Genomic DNA, 19,921 nt, shown 5'->3' with positions numbered 1-19,921 from the left:
ATTCGTCTTGCTGGGCATTTTCCCGACTGGTCAACTCTGGTCAACTCAACTTGTCGTTTAGTTCAACTGGTCAGCAGCTGTTTCAGTTCAGTTCAGTTGGTCAGCTGCTGGTTCGGTTCAGTTCAACGGGTCTGGTTCAACTGGTCTTCAGTTGGTCTGGTTCAGTTCAACTGGTCTGGTTCAGTTGGTCAGCAGCTGGTTCAGTTCTGTTGGTCTTGTTCAGTTTCAGTTGGTGTGCTGAAATCAGCCTAACTGATTTCAGTTTGTGCAAAACCAGTAGCTTCATTGTCATTTATCAGCATCTTAAGCTTCGATTCAGACTTTGACTTTTGAAGATTATTTGTAAATCTTTGTCCTATCTTTTCAATGCATACATAATCGCTTCATTTCAATAACCGAGCTGAGAGATATGACTAAAATACCGCAACTGCTCAAACCCAACTGATTGCTGTTTTCCTGTGATCAGTTCGGTAATTCAGCGATCAGTTAGACCATGATAACATCCGATTTTGCCCAACTGACGTGAAATACGACTTGTTTCAAATTGAGTTTTCTGATCAGTTTAGTTGGCGGATTGTCATTTGGATCATCTAGCGTGGAGATATAATCAAAACACAGAAGCTCGCCAGAAATTCAGTTTGTGCAGAATTCAGTTTCAACTTGATTCTTGTGTTAACAACTTCACACTTGAGTAAATATGTTAGAAACACAATAACAAATTTTGTTAACATCAAAATCAAGATTGCGAACTTGAAAAGTTCCAACAAAATCCAAAAATCTCCATAGTTGTATCTCAAGTTATATATGTTAAATACATTCCAAGTGTTGCTATGTCTCCAAAACTGAACATTTCTGAAGAACAAATTTTGGACAGTATCACTGCTAGTATGGCTTTCTATCACCTCAAGTCTCACCAATTTGCGGAGAAGTCAAATCAACACTGAAAACTTTCTAGACTGCTTTAGAGACCAATAGATAACATAAAAAAAAACACACGTCCAAAGAGGTAATTGAAAACTTTTAGCTCTCAAGAAAAACTGAAAAAGAATCAAGTTCTTATTGATCAGACTCTCTCTGGAAAAATTTCTACTTCCAATCATGACCTAGCAGTTAATATAGACAAAGTTTATGAAGATCTCTCCTAAAAAATCTATAGAGTTTCTACTCAATTGAGTTCAGTTCTAGAAATTTTGAAGATCCTTAGTGTTGATAAAAAAGAGGAAGTTAGTCAGAGAGAGGAAGTGAGTCATAAAAGAGAACACATCAAAGAATAGTTTTCCAATAGATCAACTAAACGAAGAAAGCACTCGAGCAGTCACATAGATTTTCATATAATATAGTGTGAGCTTATCATTTTATCTACAATTGTTGTGAATAAGGATCATTTAAGATTTATAATTCATATTTTTTCAAACACCAAAAAATGAAAAAAAAAATTGAATCAATTAAGTTTTGGTGATTTGACAAATTGAGCTGAACTGAACTGAACTGAACTGAACATGAGCTCAACTATATGTATTATAAGAAAAAATTCATTTAGAGCCTAACTGATATCAAGGTTTACCGAACTTAAAGCTGAAGATCAACTGGACTAAAAGATAGTTGAGTAAATGAAGAAACATTCTGTGGAGAATCAGTTAGACTAATCAGAGTTACAAAGCTTAATTATTGGATAAAGTATTTTGTACCAACAATCTCTGAATTGTCATAAATCCGTTAGCACTACCTACAGTATACGATTTGTCAGAAATGACACTGACGTGAAAAAGAAGGTATTAACGGCTATCATATTTGGAACCTATATAATATTTGATGTTATTTACCATTGAATCCAAGTCTATAAATAGAGAAACTTATAAATCAGTTAGGCTATCTGGAATAATAACATAAGTTCAAGTATTTAAGCTTTCAATAGCCCAACAGCTTTCAAGATTTCTTAGTACATACTTAAGTATTATATCAGATCAACGAGGGTCAATTGTGCTTAATATTTTTATTTTGAAAAATTTGAAAATTGACAGTTAAAATATTGTTCAGTGTAATTTCAGTAAGCAGTTAAACTAGGAGTTTCAGTTAGGCAGTGATAAAGTCCTACTGAATCGAGTTACAAATTTGTAATCTACAAAACCTTCTAGTGAACATCATTCCACAAAGAAGAAGGGGTCATATAAGAGTTATTCAAATATCCGAACATCCAGAAATATATTTGTGTTATTTAAATTTCTATCAGCTTACTCTTGATAATCTAACTATTTTTGCTTACTTAAACATTTTTTAGTGTTCAATATGTCAGTTTAGCTTCCTTCCGCACATAACTTATCTGATTAATCAACTGACATTGACTTGACGAGAATTACTAAATTCAAAGTTGTTTACCCAACCGAATTTTCGGACAAACTAGTGTAATTGTTTATTCAACCGATATTCTAACCCAGAACCCGATCCTAGTACACACACATATATAAATATATACATATTAAATTTAATCAATCTATACTTCTCTTCGTTATGTGTTTCCATTTTCAACAAATAATAGTTACACAATTAATTCAATCCAAAAACTAATGTGATAAAAAAAAAAGTGAAATTACAATAAAACTCGAAAAAACTGAATTTTATATATTTTGAAAGGTTACATTTTTTTTATTTTGCATTTTTCTTACTTCATGTTGTGAAGATATATGTTACAAAAAGTTTCAAAATGTTTAACCAAAAACTATAACTAATGATAATAGTACAACTCAAATATTTTAAGTTATTCATCGCTCTAAGTAATGTGCCGAGTGCTCTCCTAACATAAGCAATTATTTAAATTCCAACAATCTCTCCTCGACTAAATTGTACTTCTTGTAATGTGTAAAATTGAACCCGTAAAATTTGTCTTAATATCAATTGTAGGATAGAGAAATTAACGTTTGTCAAAAGTTATAAATGATGATAATAATACAACAAAATATTTTAAACCGTAAAACAATTTAAACATATGTATATCATTCTCACATGAGAACATTATTACACTTCACACGGTGTGATATTTTAGAAAGTATAAGAAATACAAGGCGGTAATTCATTATTGTGTTTATGTGTGTATAAAATATATAGATAGATAAATTGAGTGTCCGGATTTTGTCATGACTAAGTTTCAAATTTGGTTATATCTGGTTTGAGGCCTTATATATTTTTGTAAAACAAAAAATCACAAACATATACACAATCACGTATTGGTGAGCCAAGTGAAATTTATTGATTTTGGGTCCTTTTTTTTTCTTTCTTTTTTTTTCTTGGAGGGGGCGACGGGTGCGATAATGGGATGACGAGATTGTCCATTGTTTTCAAAAAGTAGAAGGGTCCAGCAAGTTAAAGATGGTTTGCTTTGAAGAAAGTTTGAATTGGTGACCCAACGGCTCCGTCACCTCGCCCCTATAAAACCCTCCACGATATGAAATAAATGTACGTGATAAATTATATTATTTCTTATGATGTGATTAAATGTTAGTTCTCGGATCGACATATATGTCAAGTTTCATAAAAATGTGAGAGATCCATATGATCTAATGATATTGAAATACAAAAAGAAATACTCTCGATATAACATAGATCAACAACAATCATAATAATCACCATCATTGTTATTTTATTATTATAATATATCAATAATAATGATATTATTTGTAAGGTCCTGTAATTAATTATCCGGTAATTTTGGCATAATTAGAATAATTATTGAGTTGTAAATTAAAATAATTATTTATGTCAAATAATTTCAATAAGTGTGTTAAAAATATGTATTTTAGAATATCGGAGAATTTAACGATATAAAATACATATAGAGTTTAAATAACACACGAGAGCAAAATAAATACAGACCGGGATAAATGGGCTTGAGTTACTATTTGAGTAATCAAATATACAATATATATAAATATACATACACATACACACATCTCATTTAAAAGAGAAAAGAAGTGAGAGAAGGGAAAAAGGGAAAAAGAAGAAGAAACCCAAATTTTCGCAACCCTTGGAGCAGCTGCGGGAAAATCGCGATAACTCCTCCGTCCGGCGTCCAAATCTCAATCGGTCTAAAAGGGTGTCTTCCTAACATCCTAAGCTTCGATTTAAGTCAGAAATCGCGAAGTTTGAGCAAGGATTCGGGTAGATCGAAGCTGCTGTTCTAACGCTCTGTTTCTGCGCGAATTCTTTCGGTTTTGGGGTGAGCGTTTTGTGTTGCTGCGATTTATACAACTTGAATTTGTAGAAATGACCTAAATAAACTTTGTAGCGGTTTGCGTTTTCTGTTTATAGCCGCTAGAATCATTGAATTTTGATAATAAACGGATTTGATATGATTTTTCTACAAAAATGTGTCAAAATGGAATTCTGTGTTGGAGCTGTGTACAACACCTACTGTAATTCGGGTTTATGGCATGTTTACACTCGGATTCTGGGTTTTTGGTTAAAAATAAAGTTGTAGAGCTATGTGTTGTCTTCGTAATGATATAAGATTCGTTAAATTCCATTACGAATGGAGCAAGTTATGCTTGTTTTTCTGGAACTGCTTAGTGTATGATATTCTGTCCACGAATTCGAAAGTAGCAGTCTGTTCTTGAAAATTCTGAGAATAATCTACGGAGATTCTGAAGATGGTTTCAACTGGAGAAACTTAGATAATTGATTGTCTTTCATTTCCAATTGGCGGATATTGATTTGGGTAAAAAAATGAGTTAGATATGAATTTTATGGTCATAGGTGCCGAATCTGAAACTCTAACAGAATTAATTTTTCTAGATTTCTGGTTGTGGATGTTTATCCATGTCAAGATGATTGAATTTCTTGTTGACATCTTCTGATGAAATATGGGCTTTTAAGTTAGGATTCCAACAATGTATGATAAGTATATTTTGGTTAAGTTTTGGTTAAGTTTTGACCATAAAACTTAGCATATGTACAAGCTGAAATTTGAAAATATTGTATTGAATTGGAAATTTACTCGACTTGTTATATCATCTTATTGTTAGGCCGAGAAGATCAAACTTGAGCTTGTTGTCGTTATCAATCGGTATAGGTATGTTATAGCTCGGTAACATACGACGGTAAAACATAGATTATGTTTAATTGTCATTCTGTGTTACATAGATCGTGTTTATGACTTGTTGACTGTTGTAAATTGTTAAATGCCTTCGTTGTGATCTATGTTTATTATTATGACATATTATTGGCATTTAGCATCGGGCATACAGTTATGACATTCATGTTGAGTCCTATCTTTCTTGTTAGCCCATTGTTGATATCCGTTGTTATCTGGCACTGTTGTTTATCTCGGGATCATTGTGTGGCTGATAGGCCTATACACATGAGACCATAGATATGATTGAACAATCTCGTGGTTAGTGCAGCTTTTTGAGGTGAGCGATGGGATTGTGTCATCTAGTTGTTCTGTTGTGCCATCCTGTTATACCGTATCAGCTGTATGGAGGCCGAGTCAGGGGTGTTATTCAGCACAACTTGGCATACCTCGCATACTTGGCAGGGCGGTTTAGTTGCATGACGATGTAGCTCCCCTGTGTTGTTGCTCGAGCATTATTCCAGTTGTTATCGTACCGTTTGTTGGCTCCTGTTATCCCGATTATTCGTTGAGCATTTCATGCATTGCATATTACATTTTATTATATGATTATGCATGATTTATGATTATTGTTGTTATTGTTGAACTGTTTCATACCAGAATCCTAACCTCAGTTGTTTACTGGGGGGGCTGCTGTGGTTGCTATTGGGCACCATGGTAGATCTCCCGTGTCGTTTTGCAGAATCAGGCCGAGGTTCCGCCAGTGGAGCTCGGGATTGAGGTTGGATTGCTGGGTTCTGTCAGTGGAGTTTCCCAGTTAGTCTATATGTATGTCTTGAGTTTGTTTCAGTCTTGTATTGTAGTTTATTTGCCGGGGAGATGCCCCGTGTATCTGTAGTGATATTTGGTTGTTTTTGTGATGTTCTGAGTCAACCCTATGATTCTTATGATTTGGTGAGTATGTGGTAAGTTTTAATTTTTGTTTAGTCCTTGCCAGTGCGGCTATAGGTTGTTGACTTCGATTTTTGTTTTATGACTCTAGTTGGAGTATATTTTGATATAAAATGCTGCTTGAGTTTTTCGAGATATCCTGCTTACAGGGAGGTCATGCCGAAATTTTTCTAAGCCCTAAGGTCCGTTTTAAAGTATTTTTAAACCATTTCCGCTGCAGTTTTAAATCAAACCATTATTGTTTGATCATTAATTGTCGTTAGAGTAAATGGGCCTCACATCTTGGTATCAGAGCGTAAATTGGGATACGCTCGAACTAGAATCTAGGACACTTGAGTCTTGGCACTAAAATGGTTGTTGCGCCTGTGTATGCTACTTTACAACATGCTTATGTGATTATATGATTTGTTTACTTCCATTCTAATAGTGTTGGTGTTGTATCGTATAGAATGGAGGGTGGTGGAGAAATTCTTGTTGATGAGATTCCTTTAGCGCGAGGTCGAGGTCGAGGTCGTGGACGTGGTAGACCTCGTGACCGTGTTGTTGATGATACTTTTGTGGAGCAAGCTGCTGATCAGTTAGAGCAGCTTAGGATGGATGAGTTAGATGCGCGTTTCCATTCTATGCATCTTCCTCGATTCAGTGGTTCAGAGGGAGCTGAGAAAGCAGAATTGTGGATTTCTGAGATTGAGGAATTGTTTGATTTGATTGAGTATCCTCCAGAGTGTCGATTGAGATTAGCTTTGCATCAGTTGAAAGATCGTGCCAAAATGTGGTGGTCTACTACATTGATGACTTTAGATGCCCAGAGGATTGTTCCATCGTGGGATATATTCAAGCTGAAGTTTAAGGAAAGTTATTGTCCTCCATCATTCTACAGTTCTAAGGCTTCTAAGTTTCATAACCTGAAACAAGGCGATATGTCAGTTGCGGAGTATGCTGATACTTTTTATGCTATGCTGAGATATGCTCATCATGTTGCTGCGAGTCAGGTTGCTGTTGTTGAAAGTTTCATTGAAGGACTCAACGATCATCTGCACCCTTTTGTTTCTACCGATAAGCCACTGAATTTTTTTGAAGCAGTGGAAATAGCAAAAAGGGCTGAAGCTAGTCTTAAGAGAAGTGGCAATCGAGCTCCTACCCAACATCATCATTCGGGAAGGCAACAGTTCAATCAATCTGGTTCTGCATCTCTTCGTCCACGTGGGAAGCAATTTAAGAAGCCTGGTTCTAGTTCTTCGAGTTCGGGGAGTTCAGGGAACCGTGGTGGATATCGCTATAGTGGACCTTACTGTGATCACTGTGGAGGCAAGCATTCCAGTAATCAGTGTTTTGGAGTTCAAGGGGTTTGCAATGTTTGTGGTCGGCCAGGTCATTTTGCTAGAGTCTGTCCTAGTAAGACGGGGAAATCAGCCCAGGCAGGTAGTGGAGCTCAAAGTAATAGAATTCCAGCAGCGTCCCAGTCTTTCCATCAGCCTAGTCGCCCTTCGCATCAGAGCAGAGTGCAAGGTGTTCAACAGAATCAGTCATCTGTTCATGTATTTGCCTTGACTGAGAATGAGGCTCAGGCAGCTCCAAGTACTGTCATTACTGGTAACTGTACTCTATGTGGTTTTATAGCACGAGTGTTATTTGATACCGGAGCATCTCATTCCTTTGTTTCTCATGCATTCGTCGTTTTGCATGATCTTCGCACCACTAATATGAATTCCAATCTATCTATTGCTACTCCGATGGGCAAAATGATTATCACTGATAATGTGGTGTTCAATGCGGTTTTGTTTCACGATGAAAATATTCTGTATTTGAATCTCATAGTCCTACCTATGCATGACTTTGATTGTATCGTTGGTATGGATGTTTTGACTGCAAATCGTGCCACTGTTGTCTGTTATCGAGGAATAGTTCGTTTTCAGGCCTAGCTTTGCACCTAAATGGAATTTCTATGGTCGTGGTTCTCAAGCCAAGATTCCTCTAGTTTCTGCCATTGAGATGAATCGATTGTTAGATTCTGGTCATGAAGGTTTTCTGGTTTATGTTGTGGATCTATCGCAAGATGAGCGACGAATTTTTGATATTCCTGTAGTCTGTGAGTTTCCTGATGTGTTTCCAGAAGAGATTCCTGGTTTTCCACCAGAACGAGAAGTTGAATTCAGTATCGAATTAATGCCAGGAACTGAACCCATATCTCGAGCACCATATCGTTTAGCCTCTGTTGAGCTGAAAGAACAATTACAGGATTTGTTGAGTAAAAGCTATATTCGTCCGAGTTCTTCACCGTGGGGTGCACCGATTCTATTTGTCAAAAAGAAAGATGGTACGATGTGGATGTGTATTGATTATTGGCAATTGAATAAGTCTACTATCAAGAATAAATATCCACTTCCTAGGATTGATGACTTATTTGATCAGTTGCAAGGTACTTTGGTGTATTCTAAGATTGATCTCCGTTCTGGGTACCATCAAGTGCGAGTCAGACAAGAAGATGTGCCGAAAACAGCTTTTCGCACGAGATACGGACTCTTTGAATTTTTGGTTATGCCTTTTGTTTTGACCAATGCTCCTGCTGTGTTTATGGACTTGATGAATCGAGTATTTCGTAAATATCTCGAGCGTTTTGTGATTGTATTCATCGACGATATTCTTGTCTATTCCAAGTCTGAGGAAGAGCATGCCAAACACTTGAGATTAGTTCTTCGAATTCTTCAAAAGAATCAGTTGTACGCCAAGCTATCCAAGTGTGAGTTTTGGTTAGATAAAGTTGTGTTCTGGGCCATGCCATATCTCAACATGGTATTTCTGTCGATCCAAGTAAAGTGGAAGCAGTTCTGAACTGGGCACGACCGACCAATGTGCCAGAGATTCATAGTTTCATGGGTTTAGCTTGTTATTACCGAAGATTTATCGAAAATTTCTCAAAGATTGCTAGACCTATCACTCAACTGACTCAGAAAAATCAAAGATTCATTTGGTCTGATGAATGCGAGTCAAGTTTTATCGAGTTGAAGAAGAGATTGACTTCTGCACCAGTTCTTACCATTCCAAGTGGTTCTGGAGGATTCGTTGTTTGTACCGACACATCAAATCGAGGATTAGGTTGTGTACTGATGCAGCATGGCAGAGTGGTGGCCTATGGTTCTCGTCAGTTGAAACCGCATGAGTCTAAGTATCCTGTTCATGACTTGGAATTGGCTGCTATTGTTTTTGCTCTCAAGATTTGGAGGCATTATTTGTTTGGGGAGCAATTTGTAATCTATTCTGATCACAAAAGCTTGAAGTATTTGTTCTCTCAGTCAGATCTGAATATGAGACAGAGACGTTGGATGGATCTTTTGAAAGATTATGATTGTGAGATCCAGTATCATCCGGGAAAAGTGAATGTCATTGCCGATGCTTTGAGCCGTAAGGTTGTTGATGTTAATTATCCTCGATTCATGTTTCTAAGTTACGAGAGGATATTTGCACTTCTGGGTTGGATTTTCAAATCCAAAGTAATGCTGTTTGTGTATCTCAGATTTCTGTTGAGCTAGAGTTGATTCAGATTGTAAAGTCAGCTCAGAAAACTGATGATCGAGTTCTGAAATCTTACGAGTTAGTAGCTCAAGGACACCAATCTGGTTTCTCAATTCACTCAGATAATTCTCTTCGGTTGAATGGTAGATTGGTTGTCCCAGATATTCCTGAATTGTGTACAGTCATCCTTAAAGAAGCTCATTGTACTCGATATAGTATCCACCCAGGAGGCAGGAAAATGTATCATATTCTACGGCCTCGGTTTTGGTGGAAGAATATGAAAAAGGATGTGGCTGAGTTTGTGTCTCGTTGTATGATCTGTCAGCAAGTCAAAGCAGAACGAATGAGACCTGGAGGATTACTGCATAGTCTTGAGGTTCTTCAGTGGAACTGGGAGCACGTGGCTATGAATTTTGTCACACATTTGCCACGTACTTCTCGTCATTTCGATGCCATTTGGGTGATTGTCGACAGATTATCTAAATCAGCACACTTTTTTCCGTATGAGAGGACGTATTCGTACAAGAAGATGGCTCGTCTGTCTATTGAAAATGTTGTGAGCCGTCATGGAGGTCCAGTTGCAATTGTTTCAGATCGTGACCCTAGATTCACATCAAGGTTTTGGACTAGTTTCCAAAAAAAAATGGGTACCCGACTTGGGATGAGTACTGCGTACCATCCTCAGACAGATGGTCAGACAGAACGCACGATCCAGACACTCGAGGATCTGCTTCGAGCAGTGGTTATGGATTTCAAAGACAGTTGGCAAGAAGCTTTACCACCAGTAGAATTTTCTTATAAGAACAGTTTTCAGGTGACTATTGGTATGGCTCCTTTTCAAGCTTTGTACGGCAGACGATGTCGATCACCTCTTTGTTGGGATGAATTTAGTGAGAAGCAGTTGACTGGACCTGACATTGTTCAGGAAATGCATGATAAAGTCCAGTTGATTCGTCAGTAAATGAAAGCTGCCCAAGATCGGAAAGCTAGTTATGCTAACAGACGTCGTCGACCTCTAGAATTTCAAGTTGGAGATTTTGTGTTTCTGAGAATCTCTCCGTTTAGAGGTGTTGTTCGTTTTGGTATGAAAGGTAAGTTGTCACCTCGTTTCGTTGGCCCCTACGAGATTGTTGAGCGTATTGTGACTTGTGCTTATCGTTTGGATTTGCCCCAGTCATTGTCTAGCATCTATGATGTTTTCCATGTTTCTATGTTGCGTAAGTATGAGCCCGATCCGTCTCCTGTGATTCAGCCTGATGAGGTTGAACTTGATCCGTCGCTATCGTATATTGAGTATCCTGTTTGTATATTGGATCGTAAAGATAAAGTGTTACGCAATAAAGTTATCCCACTTGTACGTGTTCAGTGGTCGAGGCATAGTGTAGAAGAATCAACGTGGGAAACAGAAGAGAAGATGAGAGCATCTTATCCATATCTGTTTGATTCTTAGTAATATTTTGTTGGTTTCGTATAATGTGTAAGATGTATGTGTATAAACAGAAATTTCGAGGACGAAATTTGTTTTTTTAGGGGTGGAGAAGTGTAAGGCCCTGTAATTAATTATCCGCTAATTTTGGCATAATTAGAATAATTATTGAGTTGTAAATTAAAATAATTATTTATGCCAAATAATTTCAATAAGTGTGTTAAAAAAATGTATTTTAGAATATCGGAGAATTTAACGATATAAAATACATATACAGTTTAAATAACACACGAGAGCAAAATAAATACAGACCGGGATAAATGGGCTTGAGTTACTATTTGAGTAATCAAATATACATTATATATAAATATACATACACATACACACATCTCATTGAAAAGAGAAAAGAAGTGAGAGAAGGGAAAAAGGGAAAAAGAAAGAAGAAACCCAAATTTTCGCAACCCTTGGAGCAGCTGCGGGAAAATCGCGATAACTCCTTCGTCCGGCGTCCAAATCTCGACCGGTCTAAAGGAGTGTCTTTCTAACATCCTAAAGCTCCGATTTAAGTCAAAAATCGTGAAGTTTGAGCAAGGATTCGGTTAGATCGAAGCTGCTGTTCCGGCGCTCTGTTTCTGCGCGAATTCTTTCGGTTTTGGGGTGAGCGTTTTGTGTTGCTGCGATTTATACAACTTGAATTTGTAGAAATGACCTAAATAAACTTTGTAGTGGTATACGTTTGCTGTTTATAGCCGCTAGAATCATCAAATTTTGATAAGAAACGGATTTGATATGATTTTTCTACCAAAATGTGTAGAAAATGGAATTCTGTGTTGGAGTTGTGTACAACACCTACTGTAATTCGGGTTTATGGCATGTTTTCACTCGGATTATGGGTTTTTGGTTAAAAATAAAGTTGTAGAGCTATGCGTTGTATTCGTAATGATATAAGATTCGTTAAATTCCATTAAGAATTGAGAAAGTTATGCTTGTTTTCCTGGAACTGCTCAGTGTATGATATTCTGTCCGCGAATTCGGAAGTAGCAGTGTGTTCTTGAAAATTCTGAGAATAATCTACCGAGATTCTGGAGATGGTTTCAACTGGAGAAACTTAGATAATTGAGTTATCTTTCATTTCCAATTGGCGGATATTGATTTGGGTAAAAAATGAGTTAGATATGAATTTTATGGTCATAGGTGCCGAATCTGAAATTGTAACAAAATTCATTTTTCTAGATTTCTGGTTGTGGATGTTTATCCATGTCAAGATGATTGAATTTCTTGTTGACATCTTCTGATGAAATATGGGTTTTTAAGTTAGGATTCAAACCATGTATGATAAGTATATTTTGGTTAAGTTTTGGTTAAGTTTTGACCTTAAAACAGCATAGGTACAAGCTGAAATTTGAAAATATTGTATTGAATTGGAAATTTACTCGACTTGTTATATCATCTTATTGTTAGTCCGAGAAGATCAAACTTGAGCTTGTTGTCGTTATCAATCGGTATAGGTATGTTACAGCTCGGTAACATACGACGGTAAAACATAGATTATGTTTAATTGTCATTCTGTGTTATATGGATCGTGTTTATGACTTGTTGACTGTTGTAAATTGTTAAATGCCTTCGTTGTGATCTATGTTTATTATTATGACATATTATTGGCATTTAGCATCGGGCATACAGTTATGACATTCATGTTGAGCCCTATCTTTCTTGTTAGCCCATTGTTGATATCCGTTGTTATCTGGCACTGTTATTTATCTCGGGATCATTGTGTGGCTGATGGGCCTATACACATGAGACCGTAGATATGATTGAACAATCTCGTGGTTAGTGCAGCCTTTTGAGGTGAGCGCTGGGATTGTGTCATCTAGTTGTTCTGTTGTGCCATCCTGTTATACCGTATCAGCTGTATGGAGGCCGAGTCAGGGGTGTTATTCAGCACAGCTTGGCATACCTCGCATACTTGGCAGGACGGTTTATCTGCATGACGATGTAGCTCCCCTGTGTTGTTGCTCGAGCATTATTCCAGTTGTTATCGTACCGTTTGTTGGCTCCTGTTATCCCGATTATTCGTTGAGTATTTCATGCATTGCATATTACATTTTATTATATGATTATGCATGATTTATGATTATTGTTGTTATTGTTGAACTGTTTCATACCAGAATCCTAACCTCAGTTGTTTACTGGGGGGGCTGCTGTGGTTGCTATTGGGCACCATGGTAGATCTCCCGAGTCGTTTTGCAGAATCAGGCCGAGGTTCCGCCAGTGGAGCTCGGGATTGAGGTTGGATTGCTCGGTTCTGTCAGTGGAGTTTCCCAGTTAGTCTATATGTATGTCTTGAGTTTGTTTCAGTCTTGTATTGTAGTTTATTTGCCGGGGAGATGCCCCGTGTATCTGTAGTGATATTCGGTTGTTTTTGTGATGTTCTGAGTCGACCCTATGATTCTTATGATCTGGTGAGTATGTGGTAAGTTTTAATTTCTGTTTAGTCCTGGCCAGTGCGGCTATAGGTTGTTGACTTCGGTTTTTGTTTTATGACTCTAGTTGAGTATATTTTGATATAAAATGCTGCTTGAGTTTTTCGGGATGTCTTGCTTACAGGGAGGTCATGCCGAAATTTTTCTAAGCCCTAAGGTATGTTTTAAAGTATTTTTAAACCATTTCCGCTGCAGTTTTAAATCAAACCATTATTGTTTGATCATTAATTTTCGTTAGAATAAATGGGCCTCACATTATTATCATTATAAAATATTAATTATTTTTTAAGCTATATTTATTTTAAAAATATTATAATTATTATAATAATTTTATTAATATTCTAATAATTATTGATACAATTAAATTGTAGTTATTATTATATTTTAAATTAATGTTGTTTAAAATAATAAACTACAAAAAATAACTACTATATTATTTCTATATTTTCACATCTTTTTTGTAATCATCATATAAAAAATCTTATAATATTAAAAAATCAACCATTTTAAGATTTATTATCTTATTTTATTCAAAAACTTTAAAATTTTATTTTTAAAATAATACATCACATTTTAAGCTCTTAAAACGACTTATAAGATAGATGAACTTATAAGTTGTTTTAAATAAGTTTAACGAAGCGTTCTCTTAATTCAGTAGAGGATAAATTGATCATTGTAATTGAATGATCTAATTAAAATAAACTAAACTGGACTAAAATAAAATTTTGTAACTAAATAAAATTGGTCGGTTTTTTATTTCCTAAACACTTATCATATGTAACGTTTTTTGTGTTATAATTAATATTTTATTTAACAAATTGTCATTTATTTTTTGTTATTATGTAATATAACATATTATCCTCAACACCATATGTTGCATAAGACTAAATAAATATTTTTATGTAAATCATAGCTAGTAAAGATACAATCACCCCAATAATGAGTATTACACCAAAGATATCATATTATTGAAAAGCAAATAAATATAATTGATTTAGAATGAGATATGATAACAGACATTCATGATCTTTTAAGATTTTCTATGTACACGATGAGCTGCCCACAATGTTGCATTCATCAGCAGGTCTTGTGTTGTAGGCCCTTCTACACATGGGTTTCTATCAATTTACATATACAAATCTTGGCCATTATAATCATTGACAATTCGCAACTCATTCAGCAGTGACAAAAGGCTATTTGGTCAAGAATGATGTACGCTTGTGTATCGATCCATGCAAAATTCATGTTATTATTACTTACAATTCGTTTATTATAAGATGTTTAATATTCAAATCATGTTATAAGATGTTTAAGAAAACACAATAAGTCTGTAAATGTTTGGTAAAAAATATTTTAGAAAGATCAAGTTCTAAAAAAAACCCGAGAGATTAAACTATCACTATCTCAGACATTTTAGAGGTATTTCCAAATTTTTACATCGACAGAAAGAAAGATAATTGCTTCATGGTAAGCAGATTTGTTAATTGAGGCAGTGCATCAACGATATGCGAGTCTGCATGTGTATAGAGCAGAAGGCATCTCCGCTGTGTACTAGCACCATATCTTGTAAATGATTCCCTGCTTGCAAAACTTCATTTTGGTGAGGAAAACTAGAACGCAATTTCTTGAAGAATTTGGAGTGTGTTCTGATGAACCTGCAACATAGACAAGAATTGAAGGGTTCAATGTTGCATTCGTCTGAAATCACATTTTTTAGACACATGAATTCATGGGAAGTAACCCAATAACAGTATCGATACTTAAACAAGATCCTTCATGTAAGACAACTTCAGAAAATATACACTAGGAATCATCATCAAAGGTGCATACACGTACGTTAGCTTTGTGTTGGTACTAGGCTACCATCGTGTTTATACAGAACTTTTTAATTCCTGTTTTGACCCATCATGCATAAAAATTCCCTCTTTCATTTACAATCCAAATTATTCACCACAATATTGATGCAAAAAACTAGGTAATGTGATCTTAGAAGAAAGATATGAAGGATGCCCACAACTCAAAATGAAAGCATGAAATTTCTTCCATTCATTGTTCTTATTGGCACTCTTTTTCTTGAGAGAGAAATTAGGTTACCCATTCTAGATGCTGTGCTGTAACTCCAGATGTGTTTCCTGCATAGATTCCACCTAGTACCTAATATCCCGACAAACAAAGATCAGAGAAAAAGTAAGAACACTTGAAGAAAATTTGTCATAAGGTTCTCTGAGAATCCATCTGTGTTTTTTTAGCAGCTGTGTGCATAATAGATCAAACAGACTAAAGGGAAACATGGGTCCTTGATAGATGGTACAGAAATTACATAACCAAACATAATCATTTTTTCTCGAGGGTACGCAGGATAGATGTCCAAACAACAAAAGTGTGAGTACACAAATCCAAAAACACAATGTTACCTTGGATACAGTCTCAAGAAACATGCCAGGTCGCACAGGTAATGGTTTACGATCACTGACACTACCCTGGAGATCAAGATTTGATGTCAAAACATGCGCTGCCTAGGTATGTAAATAATATTAAGATTGTTTTAACAAAAAAAATTTGGTTGGTTTGTTTGATTAGAGACTGTCTCACCCTTCCTGCTATTCCACTTAAAATCTTCCCACCTACTACTCCATCTTCACTTTCAGAAGTTTCTGCACCTTCGTCTTCTCCTTGCATTACACGTTTTATCATACCACGTACAGTTTTCCCTGGTCTTAGAGCGACAAGTTTAGTTAAAAAGTTTACCTGTAAAATGCACTACAATCAATATAACCCACCAGTAAATGAAACAAATCTCTACCAAATGGCAAGGTCATGATGACCCAAAGAATACAGACCTCTGATTCAGGGAGTGTGCTAAGACCACGATCATTTCTCTCATCCAGTATTCCACCTCCAATCATATTCCTGGCTTCTTCTCTGATCAAAACAAGTCTTGCAAGTAGCTTCCGGTCAGGAACAACAGGACGTGATTCCATCGTCTGCAGAAGATTTAATCAGCATTGGTCCATCCATGATCCATCAAGGGACATACTATCATCAGTACAAAACTCAGTACAAGAAAAATATCTTGAATAGCTAAAATCTAAGGTGCCAGAAAATAAAAAAAATCAACACATCCCCACATTTTCAGCACTTTAATTTTTTGTTACATGCTAAAGAATAATCCATCACTACACACCCCAGGACCACCTAAAAACAACTTTGGTACAGTCACGCCAGAGTTCTACATCACAGGGAGTTCAAAAACAAGTTTATTGTTACTGAATGATAATTATTTCAAGAATCAAGAGATATCTAGAACCAAATTACTAATATGGAATATGATGAGCTTAACTTGGTATACTTGTAAGTTAGAGATGTAATCATGATGAGAAACGATTCCATTATAGAGTTTCTTTCTTGTACACTGGAAAGGACACAGTAGATAAAAATATTCACGTTGATGGAGAATACAAAATATCAGCTTAGGCAAGTAAAAGTTGCATTCACTACAATATACAAACGGTTCACGTACCTTTTCCCCTTACTTTTCAAAGACTATTTTTTATCAATAAAAATGTAGATTTATCAAGGGATGGATGATAGTTGCATAGCATGAGTAACTTGGGCCGAGACCCAAGACAAAGGCAAAAAGGCACTAGCCATTTCATCCAATGTACGAAAAATAATATAGAGTACGACATCATTTGATATACATATATCAAAAAACCAAAACATGTTAAATTCTCAAACATAGAAGACGGTGCTTGCCATAGAATACCCAGCCCTCATCCCTCGTTCTTTATAAGGCTTGAAAAATTACCTATCATATTCTTTACTGAAGTTTTCCTCGTCAACTTACAGAGCTTCCAAAATCAAATGACATCAGATCAAAAAAAAAACCTGTATGGGAGAAGGCCTCGACGTCATAGAGCAATATTGTCTTTCAACTAGAAACACACAAATGCTCCAAGATATTGATTTACTTTACAAGAAACTTTTGTGCCTGTTAATGAAGTCTTATAAAACAATGGCACCTTTGATAGAAAATTTGTCAATGTTCTGAAGAATAACGACGCCACATTACAGGCATTTCACAGATAAAATTAACAACGGTGCACAAATGAGGTGGTCTGAATTTTATACTCATCTTGGGAGAATTTTTGTTTTATTCTATTGAAACTTGTGACAATCAAAAGCAACCATATACACCAATAGTTGGTAGATACTGCCAAAAAACAAAGCATTCATCATTCCAAAAGCTCACCTCCAAAAGGTCATCAGCCTGGTTAGATATGTCATTCAAATTAGCCCCGGGCAGATGAACTTTTGTACCATTTTCACTTTTAAAAACACCACCACCTGCAGCAACTCGCCTCATTAATTCATGCCTACTCTCTTTTTCTGGAGTTCTGCAAAGCAGGCCAATTACTTGAACCTAAAATGAAATAGAACACAGCAGAATTAAGAAGAGAATTTGGACAGGTATAATGGTAGTTGAGTTCATGAGTGTTCTCACATGCGGGGGACATTTTTTCGTGAGATGAGATAATACAGTCTCCTTAATAACCTCCAACAGAGACTTCCTCTGCAAAATAAATAATTGAGAACCACATGAATCTGCCCAGGCTTAGTGAGCTATAAAACAGTATTCAGACTTGTATTATTAGTATCAACTTGATTTTACTTATATAAAAAATTAAACATACCAATCTCATATCGCTTAGTGAAATGAAACTTGTGGCCATAATTTGAAATTAATTCATAATTGAAGTCCTTACAGTATGAGAAGGGATACAGTACACTTTTTGATATGCCAAGATGGTTTTTCTTACCCCCGACATAAACCTATTATATTTCCAAATTTACCCCTATGCATATCTCTTTAACTTGAGGTTACAGATACAATGAAACAATTTACAGTCATACAAAATAAAATGTCGCATTAATTTTCGAATCATAAAAATAAATTGTCGCTTATACGCATTTCCTACCATTACCTTATCATCCTGGTCTCTTTCCGCAAGCTGTATCATGTAATCAAGTGCCATCATAAATCCTGACTCCATCTCATCAACTCTCTTCCCAATCACTCCTTGTGCAGCTAATTGTACTGCCAACTCCTCAGATGCTTCATCCATGTTCATATCCTCCAACTACTCTTACATGTATGCACCAGAAATAAATTCGTTACACCTGATCTCTTGACTACAGGAATGGACCAGGGAAGATAATGGGGAAAGCTAATTCAAATTTTCAATGGTGAATTTCGCCAAGAACAATGACATCATGTGCATCAGGATAGGGAAGAGATCACTATTGGAATTTCTGATACATTCCAGATTAGCGTAGTAGCTAGATAAACATCAGTTTCAGATCATTAGCACCTTATTTAACAGAATTTGCACACACAATACATGTATTGTTTGAACAACTCAGCAACATATATACATACAAAAAACTTCAGAAAATGAACAACACTCGAAATAATAGTATAATCCCAGTAAAATGAACTCTCAAAACTGAACCGATAAGTACTTACGAGCTTTGCCATTTCTTCAAGAACAGAGGTGACCTGTTCGCCACCCTTAAGCAGGACTTCATTTTGGGCAGCATCCCATTTTCGGTTCTGGTTATCTCCGATTCCCTTACTACCCACGCCACCATTTGCGAAGAATTCTTCCCGGGGGTAGCCTCCAGAAGAGCCCACGTGTACGGATAGAGTGGAAAACTTTGCCCGGTTCAGTTGTAAATTGCGATGTGGGTTGAGAAAAAATGATGGGATTGTCGAATTTGAAAGCGAAGTGGAGGAAGAAATGGTAATTGCTGCTGGGATTGAGGGTGCGGCCATTGGAGAGCACTCCACAAAATTGTAGCAATGAGATAAACTGTTCAAAATAAATTTAAAAAATTGAGGATTTTAGTAGATGGCCGGTTATTAACCTTGAACTATACCAACTGAGACAGGGTTACAGTTCTACTTTAATATATTAAAAAATATATAAATATAAAATGTTCCAAAACTTTTAAAAAAACAAGAAGAAAAGAGTAGATTATGTTATTGAAAAGTAAAAATTTATGGTAAAAAATAAAAATATCAAACTTTCAAAATTATCAAACTACACACTTTATAATATTTTTCTCTCAACTCAATTGTGAATTTCTTCACAAATGGTGAGGCTATTTATAGAATTTCTTTTGCAATAATCCAAAAAATAAACTAAATCATTACATTCATCATCACACACAAATTTTTAATTTTTTACAACTCTTATTTTCAACATTCAAATATTCAATACACATTTTGAATATTAATTTTCAACACTCTCCCTTGTGATGATGATCATAATGATTGTCTACATTACGTGTTTTTATACTGCCTCGTTAAAAATCTTACTAGGAAAAACTCATTGGGATAAAATCATAATAAGGAAAAAAAAGTGCAGTCACGTAAACTCCCCTTCATGTTAACACGAACAATTCTTCACAAATTTCGTAGAT

The 19,921-nt window shown here is 35.8% G+C and overlaps 1 protein-coding gene across 1 annotated transcript; it reads right to left on the bottom strand.

Annotated features, from left to right (window-relative positions):
• Window positions 1–14,653: 14,653 nt before the first annotated feature.
• Window positions 14,654–19,317, bottom strand: LOC140991856 (protein PEP-RELATED DEVELOPMENT ARRESTED 1, chloroplastic). The gene is made up of 9 exons (XM_073462015.1): window positions 18,963–19,317; window positions 18,421–18,576; window positions 17,940–18,008; window positions 17,688–17,858; window positions 16,276–16,419; window positions 16,028–16,183; window positions 15,850–15,915; window positions 15,530–15,589; window positions 14,654–15,090 (listed from the first exon to the last, which is right to left on the bottom strand). Exons 1-9 carry the CDS (start codon window positions 19,269–19,271, stop codon window positions 15,046–15,048), a joined length of 1,176 nt encoding a protein of 391 aa, XP_073318116.1. The 5' UTR covers window positions 19,272–19,317; the 3' UTR covers window positions 14,654–15,045.
• Window positions 19,318–19,921: the final 604 nt, after the last annotated feature.

Source organism: Primulina huaijiensis, chromosome 13, assembly GCF_012295235.1.
Source record: "Primulina huaijiensis isolate GDHJ02 chromosome 13, ASM1229523v2, whole genome shotgun sequence".
Classification (NCBI taxonomy): domain Eukaryota; kingdom Viridiplantae; phylum Streptophyta; class Magnoliopsida; order Lamiales; family Gesneriaceae; genus Primulina; species Primulina huaijiensis.
Note: the sequence above shows the minus strand (reverse complement) of the source record. Positions and strands in the feature narration are given on the sequence as shown.

Coding starts and splice junctions, on each gene's coding strand:
- LOC140991856 (XM_073462015.1), bottom strand. CDS start 19,271: ATGGCCGCACCCTCAATCCCAGCAGCAATTACCATTTCTTCCTCCACT. Junction 16,184..16,275: donor GCACACTCCCTGAATCAGAG/GTCTGTATTCTT, acceptor TGCATTTTACAG/GTAAACTTTTTAACTAAACT. Junction 15,916..16,027: donor TAAGTGGAATAGCAGGAAGG/GTGAGACAGTCT, acceptor CTTGATCTCCAG/GGTAGTGTCAGTGATCGTAA.